Source organism: Saimiri boliviensis, chromosome 3 (assembly GCF_048565385.1).
Source record: "Saimiri boliviensis isolate mSaiBol1 chromosome 3, mSaiBol1.pri, whole genome shotgun sequence".
Lineage (NCBI taxonomy): Eukaryota > Metazoa > Chordata > Mammalia > Primates > Cebidae > Saimiri > Saimiri boliviensis.
In genome coordinates this window covers 36,743,680-36,766,828 of record NC_133451.1, presented here as the reverse complement: position 1 = coordinate 36,766,828, position 23,149 = coordinate 36,743,680, and the positions used below count along the sequence as shown (strand labels likewise).

Here is a 23,149-nt window from a genome sequence, read left to right as displayed (position 1 = left end):
TTATTCCCACTCTCTCCCAAAATAGCCGTTTAGGGTAAACTTCCAAGGCTGTGTGAGGATGACTTAGAGATGAGGAAGTCAAAAGTCCTGACTCAGTCTGGTTAGAGGTCATGACAGCAGCTCAGAGGAGCCCTGAAGACCACACGGTGGTAGGAAGTCCAGGGAAGAGAACCAGGAAGAGGCTCAGAGAACAGGCCTGGCTGGGCGAGCCCAGGGCACAGAGGGCAGGTGGTGGCTCTAAATGTGAGGTCTACAGGAGCTGGAGAAGAATTGAGAAAAAGCTGGAGGCAAGACATTACATGGGAGGAACTTATCCTTGGAAAGAAACAGGGTTTGTTTTTGTACCTGCAAGGGCAAGGAAGCAGTATTTTTTGAGGAGCTGAAAGTCAGGGCTCTCAGTCTCAGCCAGAAAATTAAGTACTGAGCTTTGTAACAGGCTGCCCTGCTCCTATGACCATTTCTGTAACACTGATTTCCAACTGTGGTTCTTGTAATTTTATGAGACATGCTGGGGTGGAAGAGCCCAGCGCGGCCCCTGGTCAGTGCCACCAGGATGAGCACCAGCAGGCTGCAGCCAGGAGGCTGGGCCGTGCCTCCCCGCAGACTTTACACCAGCAGCGGCCTTCGCCACCCAGCCCTTAGTTTCCTTCTTTCTTCAGGGTTGTGGGGAAACTGTGAGTACTCACAGGAACACGGCACTGAAAGGGATACTGGAAAATGACTTAGCTCAACCTCCCTCTCTTCCCAGATGTGGAAACTGAAGCTTAAAGAGGTCCGAAGTCACATTTTCGGGGCACTATGTGCTGGTCAGTATGCTTTACAAGTACCCCACCGATTTCATCTTCACAACCACTGTGCCAAGGCCTGGGACACAGAGCTAATCAGCTGGAGGAGCCAGGACTTGGCCAGCTCATCCTGGTGCCCTGGGGTAATGGACACAAAAGCGGAGAGGAAAAGCAGCAGGCACCTGATGATGCCAGGGCTGGTACCAACTGCCAGGAGACGGGCAAGCTCCCTGACCTCTTTGTATGTCAGTTTCCTCATTCATAAATCACAGACAATAGCAGCATCCACCCCCCACAGCTTTGTTGTGGGGATTAAATGAAAACTCCTCGAGTGCACTTAAAAACAGTACTTGGACAAGAGTAAGTGCTGAGTTCCTATTAATACCATTATCTATTTTGTTCTAAAAAAAAAAAAAAAAAGATAATCTATTTGGCAAACTCTTTCTGTTGCTTTGATTTCTTCCCAATCAGACTGGGGTTGGGGCTAAAAAAGAAAGTTCGTTTAGAAGAATACTGGAGAAGAGAAACCTGTTCTATGAAGAAAATACCAATGCTTTCCCAGGGGCTCTCCCCAACAAGAGAAGCCCCCGGGTCACCGGCTTGGTGTGTCCAGGGCCCAGGGTCATGTAGAAGTAGTGGGGGAGAGGGGTGGGCTTGTGGCCTTTCTTTGTCTGGCTGACTCTCCTCTGTCAAAGCTCAGCTCCAAGGTCATGCCCTAGGAGACGGCTTCCTCCTGCTGTGCCTGCTCCAAGGGACCCCAGGTACCTCCTCTGTGGCCCACAGCACCATGGCGTCCTGAGCACAGAAAACAAACACAAGAGGAGCTCCAAGAAGCAGGAGGCCAAGGAGCCTGGAGCATCTCAGGGAAGGCTGGGCAGAAAGGAGAAAGGTCAAAGACGGACGGGACAGCCTGCGAGGGGCCATTGACAAACACTCAGAGTGGAGGGAAATGAGCAGGCCCAAGGGCCACGCAACTCTCGGCCCAAGGGACTGGGACTCAGCTCCTTTACACAGTTTATTCTTAAATCATGCAAAACTGTCATAAAACTTCACATATACTTCCTACATAAATATATGACACTTTCACAGAACTTTCTACATATAAAACCTTATAAGAAATGTAACACAAGGTGTTTATCCCTCCCCTACCTTCCCATGACCAATCATTCATTCAGTTCACCACAGAACAGTAATGACATGAAACCAAGCTCCGCCCCTAAGGAGACAGCTGAGCAGGCCACCGTTCCAGGTCTGTGTGCCAAGGAGTCAAGGGCAGCCCACAGGGTGGAGAGAGTGCAGAGGGTGGCTGTGCAAGCCCAGCCTCAGAAGAGATGATCCCAAGTGAGACTTTCACGGGCGTGGGGAGGGGTGGGAGCGGGGAAAGGTCTAGTGCGGAATTCTGACACACCACTGAGAAGGATGAATGCCAGAGGTGGGGGGCAGTCTTTCCTTGGCAAGTGCAGAAATTAAAATAAAATCAGCATGATGAATTTGATGACTGCAAGTAGCTCCCCACAGCCTGGGGAAGGGGCAGCAAGTGCCTACAGATGGTAAGAGGTGGGTCAGGTCAGGAGGTGAGAAGGAAAAGGGCCTCCTGTGCTGGGCAAGGCCACCATCCTGACCACACTCTGAAGAAGTGAGACACAGCAGAGAGCAGGTGGGCAGGAACCACGGAGAGTTACCCTGTCTGCCACCCACGCTTAGCCCTCTGATCTCATCCACATGGATTTTTTTTTCAAAAGGTGTTGGCTGGGCATGATGGCTCATGCCTGTAATCCCAGCACTTTGGGAGGTCAAGGCAGGCAGATCACCTGAGGTGGGGAGTTCCAGACCGGTCTGGCCAACATGGAGAAACCCCATCTCTACTAAAAATACAAAATTAGCTGGGCGTTGGTGGCAGGCACCTGTTATCCCAGCTACTTGGGAGGCTGAGGGAGGAGAATCGCTGGAACCTGAGAGGCGGAGATTGCGCCGTTACACTCCAGCCTGGCAACAGAGTAAAACTCTGTTGCAAAAAAATAAAAATAAAAAAATAAAAAAAATAATGCTGGGCGCGGTGGCTCACGCCTGTAATCCTAGCACTTTGGGAGGCCGAGGCGGGTGGATCACAAGGTCAAGAGATTGAGACCATCCTGGTCAACATGGTGAAACCCCGTCTCTACTAAAAATACAAAAAATTAGCTGGGCATGGTGGTGTGTGGCTGTAATCCCAGCTACTCAGGAGGCTGAGGCCGGAGAATTGCCTGAACCCAGGAGGCGGAGGTTGCGGTGAGCCGAGATTGTGCCATTGCACTCCAGCCTGGGTAACAAGAGCGAAACTCTGTCTCAAAAAAAAAAGAAAGAAAGGAAAAAAAAAGGTATCAGATCACCCAACATTCGTCATTTACACTGTACACTCTGATTACAGCTGCTGGTCAAACCTACTCGGCTTGGACCTCCCTGTGGGCTCAGAGGTCAAGACATCTGACCACTCCCTCCCTGAGCACATGGGTCACAGTGGACAGAACCCAAACCATGAGTTCAGTCTATGGGAGAAGTTCACAAAATGTGGTCCCCATACAACCTTCATCATCAGCACTACCTGGGAGCTTGTTAGAAATGCAGATTCTTGGTCCCACCCCAAACCTACTGGATCAAAAACTCTGGGGTAGATCCAGCAACCTGGGTTAAAATAATTGGGAAATTCTGACGCACACAAAAGGTTGAGAATCTCTGGCCTTTGGCATTCAGCACTTTTTTAGCCACTTACTTTATGTTACAGAGTTAACTTAATTGGATGTTTCACATTATGTGGCACTAGGGAACAAAGGTACCTTTTAAATACATTATTTTAAATTAATTAAGCGATGACTCTACCCATTATGGATGGATGATCTGACCATTAAACAGAGTTTTAAAATGTAATATATCTTGCTTTTTTTTTTTTTTTTTTTTTTTTGAGACAGAGTCTTGCTCTTACTGCCCAGACTAGAGGGCAGTGGTGCAGTCTTGGCTCACTGCAACCTCCACCTCCCAGGGTTCAAGTGATTTCCCTGCCTTGGCCTCCCAAGTAGCTGGGATTATGGGTGTGTGCCACCAGGCCTGGCTAATTGTTTTTGTATTTTTAGTAGAGAAGAGGTTTCACCATGTTGGCCAGGCTGGTCTCTTAACGCCTGACCTCAGCCTCCCATAGTGCTGGGATGTAGGTGTGAGCCACCGCACCCAGCCATAACTTGCTTTTCAAACACTAGTTAAATCACACTTTTATCTTTGTCAAAGGCCAACTTCAAAGCCCAAGTTTGAATTAAAAATTAAAGTTAATACAGTTTTCCTATGACATGTATTAAGGGGCCGCTCCCTGCTAATCCAGGTCAACAACTCGCACTATTACAGCAATAAAAAATTTCGTTGCAGAAAACTTCCAGATCTGAAGAGACAGACTGATGAGTCACCTAACATAAACAGAAAAATATACTACTAAAAGCCAAGATTACGATTTCTCAACCCACATCATTTAGGCATCTGCAGAAAAGCAGCTCATTACAACCCAGCCTCCAACCCCTCCACCGTGGGAGGCTCCTGTCCAGCCCTGGCCCCCCTAACCCAGGGTACTCTGGGCTGCCACACCCTGCCGAGAAAGGTGTGCTCAGTATCTCAGGGCCTTTCTGCTTCTCAGTTTCTACTGAGAGACATGATGAAAAGAAGAGCAAGCCAACTTCCTCACCGTCAAATCTCCCCTAACAAGGTGTTATGAGGGTCAAAACTAGACCTGGAAAGAGAAGAATGGCTGCGTGACAGAGAAACCACTTTTAAACTATACCCTGTGAAGCTCTGGTGGCAAAGTCCATGCAGGAGACCGAGGGAGCTCGGGCTGCTCTACCACAGTCACAGGGCCTGCGTGGTTTCAGCAACACACATTTGTTTCTCACAGTTCTGGAGGGGAAGTCCAAGATCAGGGTGCCAGCACAAGTGTGCTCTAATGAGAGCCTTCTCTCTTCATGACTCGCAGGGTGCTTCCTCCTGCCATATCCTCACAGGGTGAAGAGCCAGGAAGCTCGGGGTCTCTACTTATTAGGATGCCAGTAATCCATTCATGAGGGCTTCATTCATACATGTGCATCTAAACTTCATCACCTCCCAAGGGCCTCACCTTCAAACATCATAACACTGGGCATTAGGGCTTCAACGCAAGAATTTTGGGGGGACACAAATGTTCAGTCCATAGCAGGAACAAATCTGATTCCAAACGACCCCATTTCCGCAAAGCAGGTTTGATTTAACATTTTACAGGGCCTCCAACAACTTTACTTTTAAAAAGAGTTCAATCTGTATCTAAGAAGAAAGGAACATTTTTAAAGCCCAGGGAGCAAGGCTTTATTACGATGGAAAGGCATGCGATGGCCTTGAGCTGAGCCTCAATGGACTGGCATAATTCAGAATTGTTTTGAAGCAGGAGGGGAGGCCTGTGGGTAGGGAGCAGAAAGGGATTTGTTTGGGCAAAGGCACCGAGTACTCTCTGGCTTAGAGCTGTCCTTTCTTTTGAATTTATACCACTTGCTTTGTATGTCATTAACGTGGCAACCGACCTGTGTTGCAGTGCGGCACCTTTCAGATTTGCTGTTCTTTAACTTTGAGCTAGGTCCTGGGACCGACTTGAAAGTGGAGTCTGTCATCAGGTCTACTTTTAACCCACTTCCTCTCCCAGACCACTTCCTTGTCAACACGGGACAACCTGACCTACCCCACCGCAGGAAGCAGATTTAGAATAGCACTTCCAACCCAACCAGTTCCCGTGCACCAAGCCAGGGCGACACGTAACTCACATGTGCTTCCGAGCCCCTGGATTATCACGGAGTACAATGCCAGCACTTGAAAGAAAAGCCCAATGTTTAATTAAAATTGCTTGAACATCCAGAAGACAAGGCAAAGGGGAAAAGGACGATGACGGCTCCCCAGACTCAAGACTTGAGAAATCACAAGCTTTTAATGTAAAAGCAGACAAAATGCATTCAGGCAAAAAAGAAGAAAAGAAAAAAAAATTAAGGTTTTGTAAAAGAACCAAAAGTCAAGACAGTTTCTGCCATATGAAATTTATGATATAGATGGGCAGATTTCATGTATTGAATTTGTACTTAAATAATATTAAGCTTGGGATAGAAAAGAATCATTTTATCCTGATAGAGTTTCAACCCCAAAATTACTAAGGTTTATGCCACAAAATAGCATTTCATCAATAAAAGACAACAAAAACCCTGCAGGAATTTTAAAAGGCTCTTCTCAATAGCTGCAGCTTTCCAATTCAGAACCTCAAACTTAGTAAACACAGCACTTCCCCACCCTTTCTTCTCTCCTGGCAGCTGTCTTCCTTACTGCACTTGTATGCGGCTTTATCCGGCATTCGATCTACTTCCAGCCCAATACCCAGAACAATGCTTTTACGTACAACTGCGCACTCAGCACGGTCAATGTTAAAAAACCTGCAATACATCTATCTCATGTCAGAGGCAGGGATATCTTATCTGCAATTTTAGGCCTTCATTAAAAGCTATCATCCCCTGATGAAGTGATGATAAAGGCCTTTACAGAAAGAACCATCCTAAGGGGTAGAAGGAACAGCTATTGCAGCCACCGAGGTCTGAAAAATGGAGCCTACATCTGAGTGGCAGCCAGGAAACAGGAAGGTATGAGCTGCACTGTGGAAGGGAGAGAACTCCGGCAGAGGAGCCTGGAATCTTCAGTGACTGGTAAAATAATACAACAGTGGTACAAATGGCAATTTTAAGAAAAGGAGCCTAATTTTTCCCTCCTGGGTCCAGGAGATGGTTTTTAGGTATGCTGGCTGGCTGCTGTTTTTTCTTTCCTCTTGAAAAAAATATTTTAGTTGGTGGCAGAGAAACTGTAAACACTAATATATCTATCTATATATTTATCTAAGGAAAAAAAGCTACCTGTAATTCTACCTCCCTAAGATAAGCATCCTTCATATTTTCATATATTTTCTCTCTGGTCTATTTTTGGATTTCCACTCTATGAATAAATGTAACTTCCATTTTATATTCTGAGTTTTCATTAGCAGTACATCGTATGTACCTCCAAGGCCTGAAACCATCCTTAAGACATCAATGGGGTGCAGATTCTGAAGAGCCTGATCACACCCAAGTACGAACAGGGCTCAGAAGACAGGGCAGGAGGATCATGACCCCCGTCTCACATAAAGGGATCAGGGCCAGACATCTGCACTTGGGATTGGATGTGGTTTGGCTGTGTCCCCACCCAGTTCTCATCTTGAATAACAGGTCTCATAATCCCCACATGTCGTGGGAGAGATCACGTGGAGACAACTGAATCATGGGGGTAGTTCCCCCATCCTGTTCTCATGACAGTGAGTTAGTTCTCATGAGATCTGATTTAAAGGGGCTTTTCCCCCTTTTGCTCAGTACTTCTCTCTCCTGCTGCCATGTGAAGTAGGACTTGTTTGCTTCCCCTTCCACCATGATTGTAAGTTTCCTGAGGCCTCCCAAGCCACGCAGAACTGTGAGTCAATTAAGCCTCTTTCCATTATAAATTACCCAGTCTCGGATATGTTTCTATTGGCAGTGTGAGAACCGACTAATACAAGACTCATCTCTGGAGAGGTGCCACAGGAATGTATTCAACGGGAAATAATCAATAATGAGCAAGCTGCCATCACAGCTCTCTAATTTGCAGACGAGCTGGTGAGACATTTGGCTGAATGAACCATGTGACCAAGGCGGAAAAATAAAAAGAGAAAGGAGGAGGAAAGGTCTCAGAGGCATGTACAGGTGATTGTCAAAGGCATCAAGAAAACCCTGACGGGGGTTCTGCTTGCACAGCTGTCCTGAAGTGAGACTCTGTGACCTGGTCAATGGCAAGAGATTAACTGCTGTAGGCTCCAGTTATAAACTCTACTGCCCTCCACCCTCCCTCCTCTCCTGCATCTGTAACTAAAACATCGAACCCCACCCATCCCATTACACAATGCTTATCTGGAAGTGATCTGAGGTCAGAATCCATTAAAGGAAGCCCATGACTTATAAATTAGGAAATACTTTTGTGCTTTGCTGAGGAGAGGGGACGGGGAAGTCCTCACGATGAAACAAGAAGTTTAAAATAGTGAACCAATTCTTCTCCCAACTCAGTACAATGTTCACTGAGTTATATGTGGAAATGTGACCTTTCCACCTGGAAAACCCCAGCCTCACTCCTTTCCTTTGAGGGGCCCATATCCTGAAAGAAATCAACTTGGGAAGTAGCATACTTTTTAGGTACTTATGACTCTTAGGCAATTGGGGAACTCGGGTTTTAGTTGCGTTAAGTTTCAGGCTTCGGTGTTCTCATATAACACAAAACGAAAACAGGATTATATGATCATCAAGATCTCTTGAGTCAGTACACTGACAGTCATTTAAAATCCCAATCGATTTCATACGCTAATCTGTTTTGTGCTTAAGACGGACAAGTTCAAATGCTCCATGAAAACTGTTACCATGTAAGCAAACTTCTTAAACATTACCACAGTTTACTTGGACTAAAAACATCATTAAAAAGGTAATATTTCCTTTCAAAAGTCTCTACTGACTATGGCTAGGAGTGGTGGCTCACACCTATAATCCCAGCACTTTGGGAGGCTGAGATGGTCAGATCACGAGGTCAGGAGTTCAAGACCAGCCTGGCCAACATGGTGAAATCCTGTCTCTACTAGAAATCAAAAACTACCCGGGTGTGGTGGCGTGCACCTGTAATCCCAGCTATTCGAGAAGCTGAGACAGGAGAAACACTTGAACTGAAGAGGCAGACATTGCAGTGAGCCAAGACAGGGCTGCTGCACTCCAGCCTGGGTATCAGAGCAAGACTCCATCTAAAAAAAAAAAGGGAGAGAGAATAAGAAAGTCTCTACTGACTATAACTGAATATGGCAAATCCTAGCACACACAGCTTCCATTTGGCATCATTAAGAATTGAGCATTGTGCGAGGCTCAGTGACTCACACCTGTAATCCCAGCTCTTTGGCAGGCCAAGGTGGGCAATCATGAGGTCAGGAGTTCGAGATCAGCCTGGCCAATACAGCAAAACCCCGTCTCTACTAAAAATGTAATTAACTGGGCGTGGTGGCAGGTGCCTGTTGACCCAGTTACACAGGAGGTTGAGGCAGGAGAATTGCTTGAACCCAGGAAGCGGAGGTTGCAGTGAGCCAAGATGGCACCACTGTACTCCATCCTGGGCAACAGAGGGAGACTCTGTTTAAAAAAAAAAAGAATTGAGGGTTTTTACATGGGACCAAATATTCAAGCCCAAGACAGCAAAGAGGGAAGGCAGCAGAAGTCAGCTGCTTTGATTAAATAATGAAGTAATTCAGTAAAAACTTGCATATTTACCACTATGAAGGAGGGATACTTTTCTAAATATCCAGACCCAACACAGAAAATCGAGCGCTGAACACTCAACTTAAAAGTTGTGCCTTAGGCTGGGCACAGTGGCTCACACTTGTAATCCCAGCACTTTGGGAGGCCGAGGCGGGTGGATCACAAGATCAGGAGTTCAAGACCAGGCCAGCCAAGATGGTGAAATCTCGTCTCTACTTTTAAAAAAATTAGCCAGCTGTGGTGGCAGGCACCTGCAATCCCAGCTACTTGGGAGGCTGAGGCAGAGAATTGCTTAAACCGGGAGACGGAGGTTGCAGTGAGCCGAGATTGTACCACTGCACTCCAGCCTGGGTGACAGAGTGAGACTCCATCTCAAAAAAAAAAAAAAAAAGTTGGTCATTGTGTGCTCAGATGGCCACATCATTTCACTTCACTGTACTTATCACCTTCTGGAACACTGTGAAAACTGCATGTTATTTAACCCTGTGTTGGGGGATGATTTTAAAGAGTGAAATATCTATGACTAATTTCTTTACAATGATTCCCTGTCTTTTGTCTCTCCCCATCCTGAGTTTTGAAAAGAACCTTCCCCCATCTCCCAATTGCCTATTTTTCAGTATGTTTGACAGAGGTTTTCGCTGTCCTTCAATTCAAGAGCCAGAACTGCCCCTGTCCTTTCTTCAAGAGCCAGAACTGCCCCGCAAGGTGTGCGCCTGGGGTGGGGCAGGAGCATCAAGTTGTCATCTCAGGAACCAGGTTTCCTCTGGCTGTGGCTTCAGGTTCTTACATGCACTTTACCAAAAAGCTGAAGCAATTGTGCAAACTACCAGCAGCATACTACCCAGGAGATTGAGAGAGGTCCTTGGCAATGTGACCACCCTCCACAGTCTCTGGTCATCCAAGAAGAACCTTCTGGTTGTCTTAAAAGTCCACTGACATTAAAAATGAAGGCAGCCGGGGTGGAATTAAAGAATGACTGCCATTCATGGAGGAGGCTCTTCTTCCTTCCTTCAGAGCCCTGTAGGAATGGACTGGCTGCCTTCTCCTTCCGTAACAAGCTCCTGTGGAGTCAGTGCTATCTCACTGACTCCCCCAACACTCTTAACTACAAGCTGGCACCATAATTACACCTGCATTACAATTGAAGAAGCCAAGACACAAATGGGACAAGCAGCTGCTCTTGGTCAAAAATGGAGGAGCCAGGATTTAAGTTGAGGCCAGTCTAATTTAATAATCCATACTCAACAGGAGAAAACCAAGTAACTCAATTAAAAAATGGGCAAAGGACTTGAGACTTGAAAAGACATTTCCCCAAATATGAAACATAAATGGCCAACCAGGACATGACATGATGCCCAGCAACCTTCAACATGAGGGAAATCAAAACCACAATGAGATATTGCCTCGCACTCATTAGGATGGCCATTATTCTATAATAAAAACTTACACAGTTACCACTCCAAAGGAGGGATACTTTTCTAAACATCCAGGCCCAACACAGAAAAATCAACTGTAATCCAGAAGACCATAAGTGTGGGTTAGGATGCAGAGGAATCGGAGCCCTCAGGCACTGCTGGTGGGAATGCAAAATGGCATGGCAGCTGAGGGAAGGTGTGTGAGGGTCACTCAGAGAACTACACTCTGATGGATCCAGCAACCCCACTTCTGGGTATATATCCAAATGAACTGAAAGCAGGATTGAAGAGACATTTGCACACCCAAGTTCACAACAGGATCATTCACAATATCCAAAAGGTGGAAGCAACCCGAATGTCAATAAATGAATGGAAGAAGAAAAGGTGAAACATACAACTCAAAAAGAAAAAAGAGAGGGAAATCCTGTCACATGCTACAGTGTGAATGAACCTTGAGGACGTTATGCTGCTAAGTGAAATAAACCAGAAATAAGAAGACAAATACTGTGTGACTCTACTTATATGAGTTAGCTACAGTAGTCAAACTCAGAGAAACAGAAAGTAGAATGGTGGTTGCCAGGGGCTGGGAGAGGGGAGACAGGAGTTGTTTATTTGGCACAAAGTTTCAGTTTTACAAGATGAAAAATCCTGCAGATCCACCGCATTGACAGTGTGAATACACTTAACACTACTGACCTTTATACTTAAATATGGTTAAGATGGTAATCTGATGGTATGTGTTTTTACCACAATAAAAAAAATTTAAATTTTTAAAAAATTTACATTCTTAACTGTGACACTATACTCACTCTCCAGCCAATCAGGCCTTTCTGAAATTTACATAAGCCTTTTTCCTCTCAAATGGCTAAAAGCCATTTGCAGAAATATACACTATGATGGGAGTTATTAACCAGCACTGAGTTTCTCTTTATTTTGCCTAATGACATACCAAGAAAACAAAAGACCACAGGTCAAAATGAGGCAACAGAAAAAAGCTCATGCAGTCCACATTTAAAACTCTGGCCATTCAGAAAATGTGGGTGGGCAGGAAAGAGTCTTGATGTAAATGAAGCTCTGCGATTCCAAGGATATCCTCCCAAAGGTCATACCAATACAAAACATGAAATCAGAACATTCCCAAACCCTGCCTCTCTGCCATACAGATCTCTCTCTCTCTCTCTCTCTCTCTCTCTCTCTCTCTCTCCCTCTCTCTCTCTCTCTCTCTCTCTCGCCCCCCAACCCCCCTCCTTCTCTCTCTCTCCCCCGCTGCCATACAGACCTCTCTTTCTCTCTCAAAGATAGAAAAAAAAATGGGCTTTAAATTACTTTAAAAATCCATTCCCAAACGATTCCTGAAACTATAAATAAAACAAACTGAAATTTAACTTCTGCTGGATCAAGAGAAATGCAGACTCTCAAAGAGTATTAGGCAACACAGCACTTTGGGAAACTTGGGGGTTCTTTCCCAGGGGTGGGTGGGGAGCGGGCAGGAAGTGGCCGTGGATGGCAAGGCTTCAGAGGCACCTGCAGCTTCAGCTGCCACAGGAAGAGCAGGGGCAGGAGGGCCAAGAACAAAAGAAACCCTTCAGAAGATGGCCACTGTTCCTCTAGCTTTGGGGGGCTTGATTTCTGCAAATCAAGGGTTCCACATTCTCACCTCAAATCACTGGCCATGCCAAGTTGAATAATTCCATAGAGGAAAAGGGGAAAAATCTCCCAACAATCATTTGTAGTTTCAGCCCACAAGAGAGAAGGGATTTTATAACAAGAGTCCATTTCCAACAAATCTGAATACCACTTAGCATCATGATTCATGACAGAAGTATGTCTCCATCTTAAACTTCTGTAGGAAGGTGAAGTTTTCCAGAAAGACTAAATGTATTTCAAATGTTTCTTCGTGGCCAGGCGTGGTGGCTCCTACCTGTAATCCCAGCACTTTGGGAGCAACCTGCAATCTCTCCTCTCACAGGGACACCTGGACCATCTTTGGTTGTGTAGCCAGCCACGTGACAACTATTTTGCTATAAGAATCCCAAATTCTTATTACAGGAGAAATATATTAATCGACCGTCGATCCTAGCAGAGGGATCTCTGACAGAAAGTTAGCTAGCTATCTAAGTGCTTTGGTACTAAGAAATTCATGCTACTCACTCATGCGCAATTTCACCCACTTTTGGATAACCACTAACTGTTACAAAACTAGGGACTCTCCCATTATTTTCATTGCCCTGGTTCTGCCTTCGGTTGACAAGCAATATAATTACCAAGAATATACCAACTTAGGGTGGCCGGAGGCTATGCCCCTCCCAGGTCTGACCCTGCCCCACACCTCCCACAGCCCAATTAACAGCCTAGGGCAGGGGTGGCTAATCTTTTGGCTTCCCTGAGCCATTTCAGAAGGAGAATTGTCTTGGGCCACACATTAAAATACACTGGCCAGGTGCGGTAGTTCACACCTATAATCCCAACACATTGGGAGGTGGGTGAATAACGAGGTCAGGAGTTCAAGACCAGCCTGGCCAAGATGGTAAAACCCTATCTCTACTAAAAGCTACAAAAAAAAATTAGCCAGGCGCACTGGCAGTTCCCTGTACCTGTAATCTCAGCTACTCGGGAGGCTGAGGCAGGAGAATTGCTTAAACTCGGGCGGCGGAGGTTGCAGCGAGCCAAGATCTCGCCACTGCGCCACCGCATTCCAGCCTGGGTGACAGAGTAAGACTCCGTCAAAAAGAAAGAAAGAAAAGAAAAGCAAAGAAAGAAAGAAAGAGGGAAAAAAATCTTATAATGTTTTAAGAAAGTTTACAAATGTGTGTTGGGTCGCATTCAAAGCTATCCTGGGCTGCATGCCACCCGCAGGCCGTGGGTTGAACAAGCTTGGCCCAGGGGTTCCCTGATACCATGATGCTTCCAGGCTTCTCCTACCTCTCCCTGGGTGACTGACCCTGAGCTGGGCCAATCCCTTCTCCCTCTCAAACACCTGGAAGAAAACACAGATTGGCAGCCTGGTACTTGGGTGCCCCTGAGGCTAGGAGGTCATACAGATCTGGGGGCTGGCATGACTGCAGATAGTGATAAGCAAGCTGGCTGTACAGAATAGAGAGACAGAGAGGAAAAAAAATCACATGGCCCCAAAGAGAGCCAGAGAGACGGCCTCGGTTCCTGACAACTTCCTAGTCCCCAGCCTTTACCCTTATCTTGCTGTTTAAAAGCCTCCTTTTGATTAAGCTAGTTTGAGTCACTTTTTGTATGAGACAAGCTCACATGTGTCTGCTCCCTGAGCGTTCCCTGAGCACCGCCTACAGGCAGGGGGCATTTGGTGAGGTTAAGAAGCTAAAAACAACTTCCTCTTGAAAGGCACTGAAAACGGATTAACCAGGCAAGAAGGGAACATAATCAGGGAAAACGAACAGGCTGGTGACAATCAGGTACAGCTTCATGGGAAGAAAAGTAAGTGAGATGAAACAGTCAAGATTCCAGTCCATTCAACCACTGACTGTATGACCCTGGGTGGACGCCTTTCCTATCAAGCCTCAGTTTCTTCTGCAAAACAAGAAATCTGAATACATGACACTCCCCACTTGCTTTTAGGATTCTTTAAAGCGCTGGGCTCAATAGCTTTTACGTATCCACTAACACTAGTTTTAGGAGCAGTGTGGGTTGCAGAAAATTTTGACTCTCCCTGAAGTTTACTTCTTTAGTTTTATTTTTTGAGATAGAGTCTCACTCCGTCACCCAGCCAGAGTGCAGTTGGCATGATCTCAACTCACTGCAACCTCCAACTCCTGGGTTCAAGCAATTCTGCTGCCTTAGCCTCCCAAGCAGTTGGGAATAAAGGTGCCTGCCACTATGCCCAGATAATTTTTGCATTTTTAGTAGAGATGGGGTTTCACCATGTTCGCCAGGATGGTCTCCATCTCTTGACCTTGTGATCCGCCCACTTCGGCCTCCCAAAGTGCTGAGATTACAGGCGTGAGCCACCACACCTGGTGAAGTTTACTTCTTTAGTCAGGAGATGGTACAACACAAGCACCACCATGAAGCCTGATGGTGCCACATTTGTGGTTCTGAGTGACAGAGCTGGGGGGATTGGAGATCTCAGAGTTCATCACCTCCAGCAGCTTGTCTAAGAGAACTTTCTAGGATGAGGGAAGGTTCTGCAGCTCTGCTCTCAATATGGTAGCACTCTCACAATATTATTGAATGTTCTTGAGCTCTGCTTACAATCTGGTAGCCACATGTGGCTTTTGAAATGAGACTAATGTGAGAGGCTAAATTTCTTTTTACATTTAAATATAATTTGTTTGCATTTAAGTTTAATTAGTGATATGTGGCTGGTGGTTACTGTACAGGACAGCACAGATGCAGAGGTTGAGATAAATAACCCCAAGACACAGTAAGAAGCTCTCCATTAAGGGCATACACAAAGCTGTAAAACATCAGGCATGGAGAACCTGACTATGCCTAAGTGGTAAGGAAGAGAAACGGTGACATCCAAGTGGCCTGAGAGGATGAGGAAAAAGTCTGTCGCTGTTGATATATCATGGGTTTGGGGTACAGGGGAGAAAATGAGCAGGAAGAGTGTCCTGGGCAAAGGAAATGATCTATGCAAAGTCATGGCTGCCTAAAGAAATAAAAGGTACCAGGGAGCACTAGAACATTCCATACCAGCAGAATCACTATCTCCCTGCCTCCTGGTGGCTACACGTGGCCAGCTAGGTGACTCGCTTTCAGATAACAAGACACAATGGAAGTCCACTAGGGATTTCTGGGACAGTTACGCTTTCTGGATATAGAGGGGTCACCCTTTCCTCCTTGATGCTTCCTGCTTTGTTCTGCTTGGAACTGGAGGGGAAGGCAAAGGCAAAGGCATCAAGAGGATGCGGCAGAACAGAAGCAGCCAGGCTCCAGGGTGACACCACGGAGTCCAAGGGGCAGCTTTGCTCTATCATCATCCAGACCTCTTGTCAGGCGAGAACAATCCCTCGCTGGTACATCAGTGTGCAGGCAGGCACACACAATCTCTAAAATGATGTGAATGTTGGTACCTGGAGGTAAAAGCCTGGAAAATGTAAAAACGGCAGGACAGAGAAATCTGGGCAGTGGGAAGTGAGGAGGGCCATACCCGCCACCCACGAGTGAATGGAAACTCGGTGACTTTTCATACTGGTAGAACATCTGGTCTAACTGTGTGCAGCCTGCTGTACACTGGGACACACAGAATGCGTGTCTGAGCCTTCAGTGTTAGGGGAGACAGAAGAAAATGATCAGAATGTGGTACTTGTTGGTTTCTCTGAGGGAGAATGAATGGAAACTTCCCTGGCAAGCAGTGCCAGGAAGAAACACCACTTAGGAAGGTATCCCCACTGATGGCCTCCAGTCTACCAGCTGCAACGTGAATCCTTGCAGGCTGAAGAAACCAACTGCTTCTGTTTTGTCTCCCACCCTCCCATACTGCCTTGTCTGCAGGAGAAAAGGCTGTTACTGGTAGGAAGAAGGAAAACCTTCCCCTGGCAACTCTTTGAGGAAGATGCTGCTGCAAAATCAAATCCTAAAAACCACATCAGCTGTGTACAGCCATAACTTCTCATCACCAGAACTGCTCTTCATCAAACATTCTCCAGCAAAAGCACCTGAACAGGAAACAAACCAAACCATAATCCTGTTCCGTGAAAAACCTCTCATTTGCTCAAGTATAAAATTCATAGTTTGGTACTATGATTCATTTTCAGAATTACATCAGATCATAATTACCATGTTCCAACTTCGGTAAATAACATTTAAAATTTCGTTAGTACTCATGCTGCAAATATTTTCATTTATACAGAAGTGATAAAACAAAGCTACTTGGAAAAAGTTCACTTAGAAGCAGTTTAATGCATCGTTTAGCTTTATCTCAGGATGTTGCAAAGTTGAGAGCTCCCTGAATGTGCCATCAGCTGTAATCCCGGACCCCGAGCTCCCCTCCTGGGGGACATGCGTAGCTTTCCACATCTAGGAGATGTCTGCTCTTTCATTCAAATACATGGAGGTCTGGTGCAGTGGTTCAACCTGTAATCCCAGCATGTTGGGAGGCGGAAGCAGGAGGACTGCTTTAGCCCGGGAGTTCAAAACCAGCCTGGGTAACATGGTGAGACCCCCTTCTCTACAAAAACTGTAAAAATTTAGCAAGGTGTGGTGGTACACACCTGCAGTCCCAGACACTTAGGAGGCTGAGGGAGGGGACTGCTGGAGCCCAAGAGGTCAAGGCTGCAGTGAGTCATGACTGCACTATTACACTCCAGCCTGGGCGACAGGGCAAGACCCTGTCACAAACAAATAAACCAATAAATAAATGCAAATAACAGAAACCACTCAACTAGGAAGACTCTAATTCTGCTAAAAAAAAAAAAAAAAAAAAATTAGGATCGCTAATAATGTCCCAAATGTATGCTTTATCAGCAAGAGTTAACATTTAATTCTAGAGTACTTCCAACATAAGATACATTCCTTCACTCTATCACAGCCCATCACTGTACAAGCACTAATTTAAGTGAGCAAACCCATCAAAACTCTTGATAATTTATTCATAAAACTGGCAATGGTTCACTACTGTGATTAAGAGACTAGATGTGGAGCTAAGCAGAATGATTTGAATTCTGGCTATGTGAACCAAGAGCTGTGAGAGACATTGGTGTGTCATTCGATCTTTCTGACCTCATCTCTTAAAAGATGGGCTGTAAGGGCCGGGCATGATGACTCACGCCTATACTCCCAGCACTTAGGGAGGCTGAGGTGAATGGACCCCCTGAGGTCAGGCGTTCAAGACCAGCCTGGCCAACATGGCAAAACCCAGTCTCCACTAAAAAAAAATACAAAAAATTAGCTGGGTGTGGTGGCAGGTGCCTGTAATCCCAGCTACTCAGGAGGCTGAAGCATGAGAATAGCTTGAACCCAGGAGGTGGAGGTTGCAGTGAGCCAAGATCATGCCACTGCACTCCAGCCTGATGGATAGAGCGAGACTCTGTCTCAATTAAAAAAAAAAAAAAAAAAAAAAAAAGATGGTAATACCTATGGGACTCATCTAATTGTGTAAAAGTGAAAACATGAAATGCTTCACACATAATTACAATGGCTCTTATTAATATCTGATTTGTTTCATTGCAAAGAAAACAGGCTTCCTTGGCTGTTTCATCCTCTGCTATAGAACACACTTCTTGTTTTCAATGTGTTGTTTATTTTCCTAACAATCACTCAGGACTTTTTCGAATTTTTATCAGAATAGGAGGTCCCCATGCTTATCAGCTGCTGCAGCTTGAGGCTCCATCTAAGAGAATTCATCTCCAGAATCAGACATTTGGGGGTGTGGCCCGGCAACAGGTGTTTCTACAAGTCCTCCAGGGGATTCTGGGGCACAGTCTGCAAATAGCTGGCAGAAATGTAGCTATGGGTCAGGCACAGTGACTCACGCCTGTGATCTCAGCACTTGGGGAGGCCAAGGCAGGTGGATCACCTGAGGCCGGGAGTTTGAGACCAGCGTGGCCAACATGGCAAAACTCCAACTCTACTAAAAAAAATACAAAAAATTAGCCAGGTATGGTGGCAGGTTGCCTGTAAGCCCAGCTATTCAGGAGGCTGAGGCAGGAGAATCACTTGAACCCAGGAGGCAGAGGTTGCAATGAACCAAGATCGTGCCCCTGCCCTCCAGCCTGAGAGACAAAGCAAGCCTCCTTCTCAAAGAAAGAAAGAAAGAAATGTAGCTTTGTGCAAATGCTACCAGCCTGTAGCCCTCTGGCTGCCTCCCAGCTGCAGGGTCCCTGATGGAGACATCCTGGAGACTTGGTGGCTCCCCCAGCCTTCCCATGCACTCACGAGGGCAGTGCCAGAACCCGGGCCATCCTCCCTTTTAGGCTCAGCAGAAGAAACGCAAACACGGCAGCCACAGGAAAGCCTGGGGTTGGCAAGACCAGACCTTTCCCACCCCTGCTGACTTAACCATCCAGTGGGCAGAATCACAGGTGAGGCCCCCCACCAGAGGAGGAGGTTTCACACCAGCTCACACATAAAGGCTTCCTTAACATTCATCCACACAAAACCACACACATCAATATTCACAGTGGGATTATTCATAACAGCTAAAAGGTGGAAACAATCCAAATGGCTCTTGACCGGTAAACGGATCAACCATATGTGATATCTCTATACAATGGAATATTAATCAGCCATTAAAAAAGAATGAACTACTGGTATATATTACGACCTGATGAATTTTGAAAACATTACGCTAAATCAAAGAAGCCAGACACAAAAGACCACATATTATATGAGTGCACTCAGATGAAGGCCTTAGAATAGGCACATCTATAGAGGCAGAAAGTAGATTATGGCTGTCTATAGTTAGAGGTGGACAGCAGCAGATTGGAATGTGACAACTCCTGGTTTCTTTTTCTACGAGAACAAAAATGTTTCAAAATTAGATTGTGGTAGGTCTGGCGTGTGGCTCATGCCTATAATCCCAACACTTTGAGAGGCTGAGGCAGGTGGATCACTTGAGGCCAGGAGTTGGAGACCAGTCTGGCCAACATGATGAAACTCTGTCTCTAGTAAAAATACAAAAATTAGCCAGGGGTGATGAGGCATGCCTGTCATCTCAGCTACTTAGGTCACTAAGCCATGAGAATCACTTGAACCCAGGAGGTGGAAATTGCAATGAGCCAAGATCACACCACTGCACTCCAGCCTGGGTGACAGAGCAAGACTCCATCTTAAAAAAAAAAAAAAAAGAAAAAAAGAAAAGAAAAGAAAAAAGAAACAATTAGATTGTGGTGATGGTCGCACAACTCCGTGAATATATCAAAAAATAACCCAACAACACTGAATTGTCCGTTTTAAATGAATGAACTGTATAGGATGTGAGTTACAGCTCAATAAAGCTGTTTTTTAAATAAAACAAACCTATCCTGCCAAAGAACTCCCTCTTCAAAGCTGATCCAACCAATCCTTCCTTCCCTTGTGGGAGTGACTGTTTACTGAAGCAGGCAGTAGGGTATGCAGAGGACCGGGGACCAGGATGAGGTGAACAGGCACCCAGGGTATAACCTTTAGGAGACGCTCACTCTCAAGGTCCTGGAAGTTCAGCATCCACACCTGCAGGGCCCCAAAGGTGGGTACCTCCTTACATTTTGCACCCTGGACACCTGCCAGCCTCACCCTAGTCCCAGCCCTGATTTTGAGGCTGCTCACGTTCAGATATGTCCACCAATTCTATCCCCCTGGAAATATTTTCAAACTACTTGTCATTCACTTGCTTTAAACTCTTTAGAGGTTCCCTGATATAGATTAAAGTTCAAAGGTGAACAGATCAAGAGCATCCACTTGGGACATTCTCCTGCAGGGACACAGGCATACACTCACTCTAGAGTTAGATGAGCCGCTGTCAGATACAAGCTGGGTCAGCTGGTATCAGAACAGGAGGGCATGGGTTCAAATCCAGGCCATCTGACTCTAGCATCTCAGCATCCAAGCCCTCAGCTCTCTGCCCCTCAGCCCTCCTACCAAGCAGCAGTGGCTCAGGTGCTATCTTGTGTTACCAACAACCTTAGTTCCAGCCCCCATGCAATGTTAAGCACTGGCTGTTTAAATGCCAGCGGTTCACTAGGAAAGCTCAGTCAGTGTTAACTCACAATTGTTAACAGACACAAAAATAGCAAGTAGATGTAAAATCTTGCATTCACTGTGACTTCTCTGACTTTTGAAACGACAAGCCGAGCAGCACAATGGGGTGTTGGGGGGGGATGGGGTGGTGATCAAGTAGCTTTAACCATGGAAATCCATGAACCATCAGATTCTTGGACTGCAATATTTTATCTTGAACCTGGTCTTGGTTGACCACAGAAAAGCAAAGTTATACAGAAAGTAAATTAAGAACAATCTTAAAAATCCACGTGTCTCTGCCAACTGAAGACAATTTTTTTCTTGTTTTCTCCAAGCCCTAAAACCCTGTAAAAAAAAAAAATCTAGATTTCAGAAAGTAGCTCTCCATTCAAATAAGTTGCAAATGAGCAAGGAACATAAATATTGTAACAAGATCAAAAACACAAACACACACACACACACACACACACACACACACACACACAGAGCACATTTTTTCTGGGATTCGAAAGAAACAAGGGCCATCAAGATGCAGGGAGCAACACTGCCACCAAGTGGTGACAGCTTCTCAAGTCATCTTCTGAGGTCTCAACGTGGCAGCAATCAGAATCCTGAGGAGTCTTAAAAAAAAAGAAAGAATTCATGGCCAGGCTCCATCCCCACACTCACTGGCAGTGAGGGAAGCAGCCAGCAGGGCATGTCTGGCCCGTGTTTTAAAATGTCTCCCAGGTGCTTTTGGTGCACAGATGTCACTACGCTTACATTTTCCAGCAAAGTTTCACTTGCAGTTATTCCACTTATATCATCCATTAAAATTTCCTGCTGGTATGTAAATTATTGAAAACTATACAACACATATAAATCATAGTCATGCTTCAAATCAGTTTCTAAGTTTTTCACAATAATATAAACTGGTCATCACAAAGATTCAGATTATACACTTCACTTCAGACATTACTGTATTACTGCTTACATCTAAATTTATATCTAATATCTAATCCACTAGACTTAATATTATAAATCAGGCACATCGACACAGCTACACCCACAAGACCAAACCAAAAAAAAAACCAAAACCCTTTGAACTTAAGTTTCACTGGACTATTTGCTTATACAATGGGTTTCAAATCAATAAATCATTCTTATCTATATTAGTTTGTTTGGTTTTCTTTTCTTTTCTTTTTACAAAACATGTAAAATCTGAAAGCCTCTATGGTTGGTGAAGTGTACAATGTAATCTGAAATGCTTAAAGGAAAAGCATAAGACTATGTTTAAAAGAAAGTAGCTGGGCGTGGTGGTGGGTGCCCGTAGTCCCAGCGACTCGGGAGGCTGAGGCAGGAGAATCACTTGAACCCAGGAGACAGAGGTTGCAGCGAGCCAAGAGCATATGATCTCACGCCAGCCTGAGCAACAAAAGTGAAACTCCGTCCCCAAAAAAAAGACTAAGTTTAATATTGTTCTCTGGCACATAGAGGTAAATAAAATGATTTTTCCCCGTTTCAAAGTTGAGAGTTGCCTTAAAAATTGTTTCTTAACAAGGGATTATCTTTTGCATAATACCCCAGAGGGAAAATTATGGAGATTATGTACTAGCAGATATCTAGTCAGAAGTTGATTTTCAGCTTTTTTTTTTTTTTTGGTAGGCTTGACAGTCAGGTTAGAGCACACAGCTGAGAAAACAAACACCCACAGTGTGCCTCCTGTGCTCCCTAAGAGATAAGGCCTCCCTGGAAAACAAAAGAGCAGGCAAGGGGCAAAGCACCATACATTTGGGTCCATCTGGCACACGGTCAAATTTTTCCTTAAACCTTACCATGCTTTTTAATCACCGCATTTTCCCTACCACACTCACGCTTTGCTTCTTCAGACAGCACAACTCTTCTCAAAAAGCATCCCTGATGACTCAGACTTATTTGAGACTTGGGAGACTCCTGGAGTCCATCTCTGGAGACCCAGGGCAGCCGCACAGAAAGGCCTAACCTAGGATGCAACAAAGATCTGGACGGGATTCCCCACCATCGTTTATTCTAAGCCTGCCTACTCACAGTGAACCCGAAACGTCAGCCTCACTGGGGAGCTTGTCAGACATTCAGAACCCAACCTGACCTGCTGCAGCAGAGTCTGCCTTTTAACAATTTTCAGAGGACTCCAAGCACATGAAGTTTGTGAAACACTGCTTTTAAGCCATGATCTGAAGAAAGCCTCTTAATCAGCCGCTGTGGTCAGGTCTTCATCTGACGGATTAGACTGCCTCTATCTGCTTTACCTTCAGTACAGGCCAATGGTGGGGATCCACAGTGAGGTTCTGAAAATGAGAGAGGGCTGTCACACAGACATAAGCATCCTTACCCTCTACTCAGAGGACAAATATGTCTCTCTCAAAAACAGACACTTCTTCAAAGAAGACATTCATGAAGCCAACAAACATGAAAAAAAAAAAAAAAAGCTCAACATCACTGATCATTAGAGAAATGCAAATCAAAACCACAACGAGATGCCATCTCACACCAGTCAGAACGGTAACTATTAAAAAGTCAAGAAACAACAGAAGCTGATGAGGTTGTGGGAGAAATAAGAATGCTTTTCACACTGTTGGTGGAAATGTAAATTAGTTCAACCACTGTGGAAGACGGTGTGGCGATTCCTCAAAGATCTAGAACCAGAAACACCATTTGACCCAGCAATCGTGCTACTGGGTATATACCCAAAGGAATACAAATCATCCTGTGACAGAGATACATGCACGCATATGTTCACTCCAGTACTATTCACAATAACAAAGACTTGGAATCAGCCCAATTGCCCATAAATGATAGACTGGATAAAGAAAATGTGGTACATATATACCATGGAATACTATACAGCCATAAAAAGGAAAAAGATCATGTCCTTTGCAGGGACATGGATGAAGTTGAAAGCCATTATCCTCAGCAAACTAATACAGGAACAGAAAAC

General features: G+C 45.3%; 1 protein-coding gene across 9 annotated transcripts in view; it reads right to left on the bottom strand.

Annotated features, from left to right (window-relative positions):
* The window catches only part of TBC1D1 (TBC1 domain family member 1), a 240,046-nt gene that overhangs the window by 52,755 nt on the left and 164,142 nt on the right, over nucleotides 1–23,149 (bottom strand). For 6 of the 9 annotated variants that reach the window (XM_074395995.1, XM_074395993.1, XM_074395994.1 and 3 more), the window contains one exon: nucleotides 22,461–22,499. The exons of the other annotated variants lie outside the window; for them this stretch is intronic. In XM_074395995.1, the coding sequence (XP_074252096.1) occupies nucleotides 22,461–22,499 (39 nt within the window). The remainder of the gene's footprint in view (nucleotides 1–22,460; nucleotides 22,500–23,149) is intronic. 9 annotated transcript variants of the gene reach the window in all.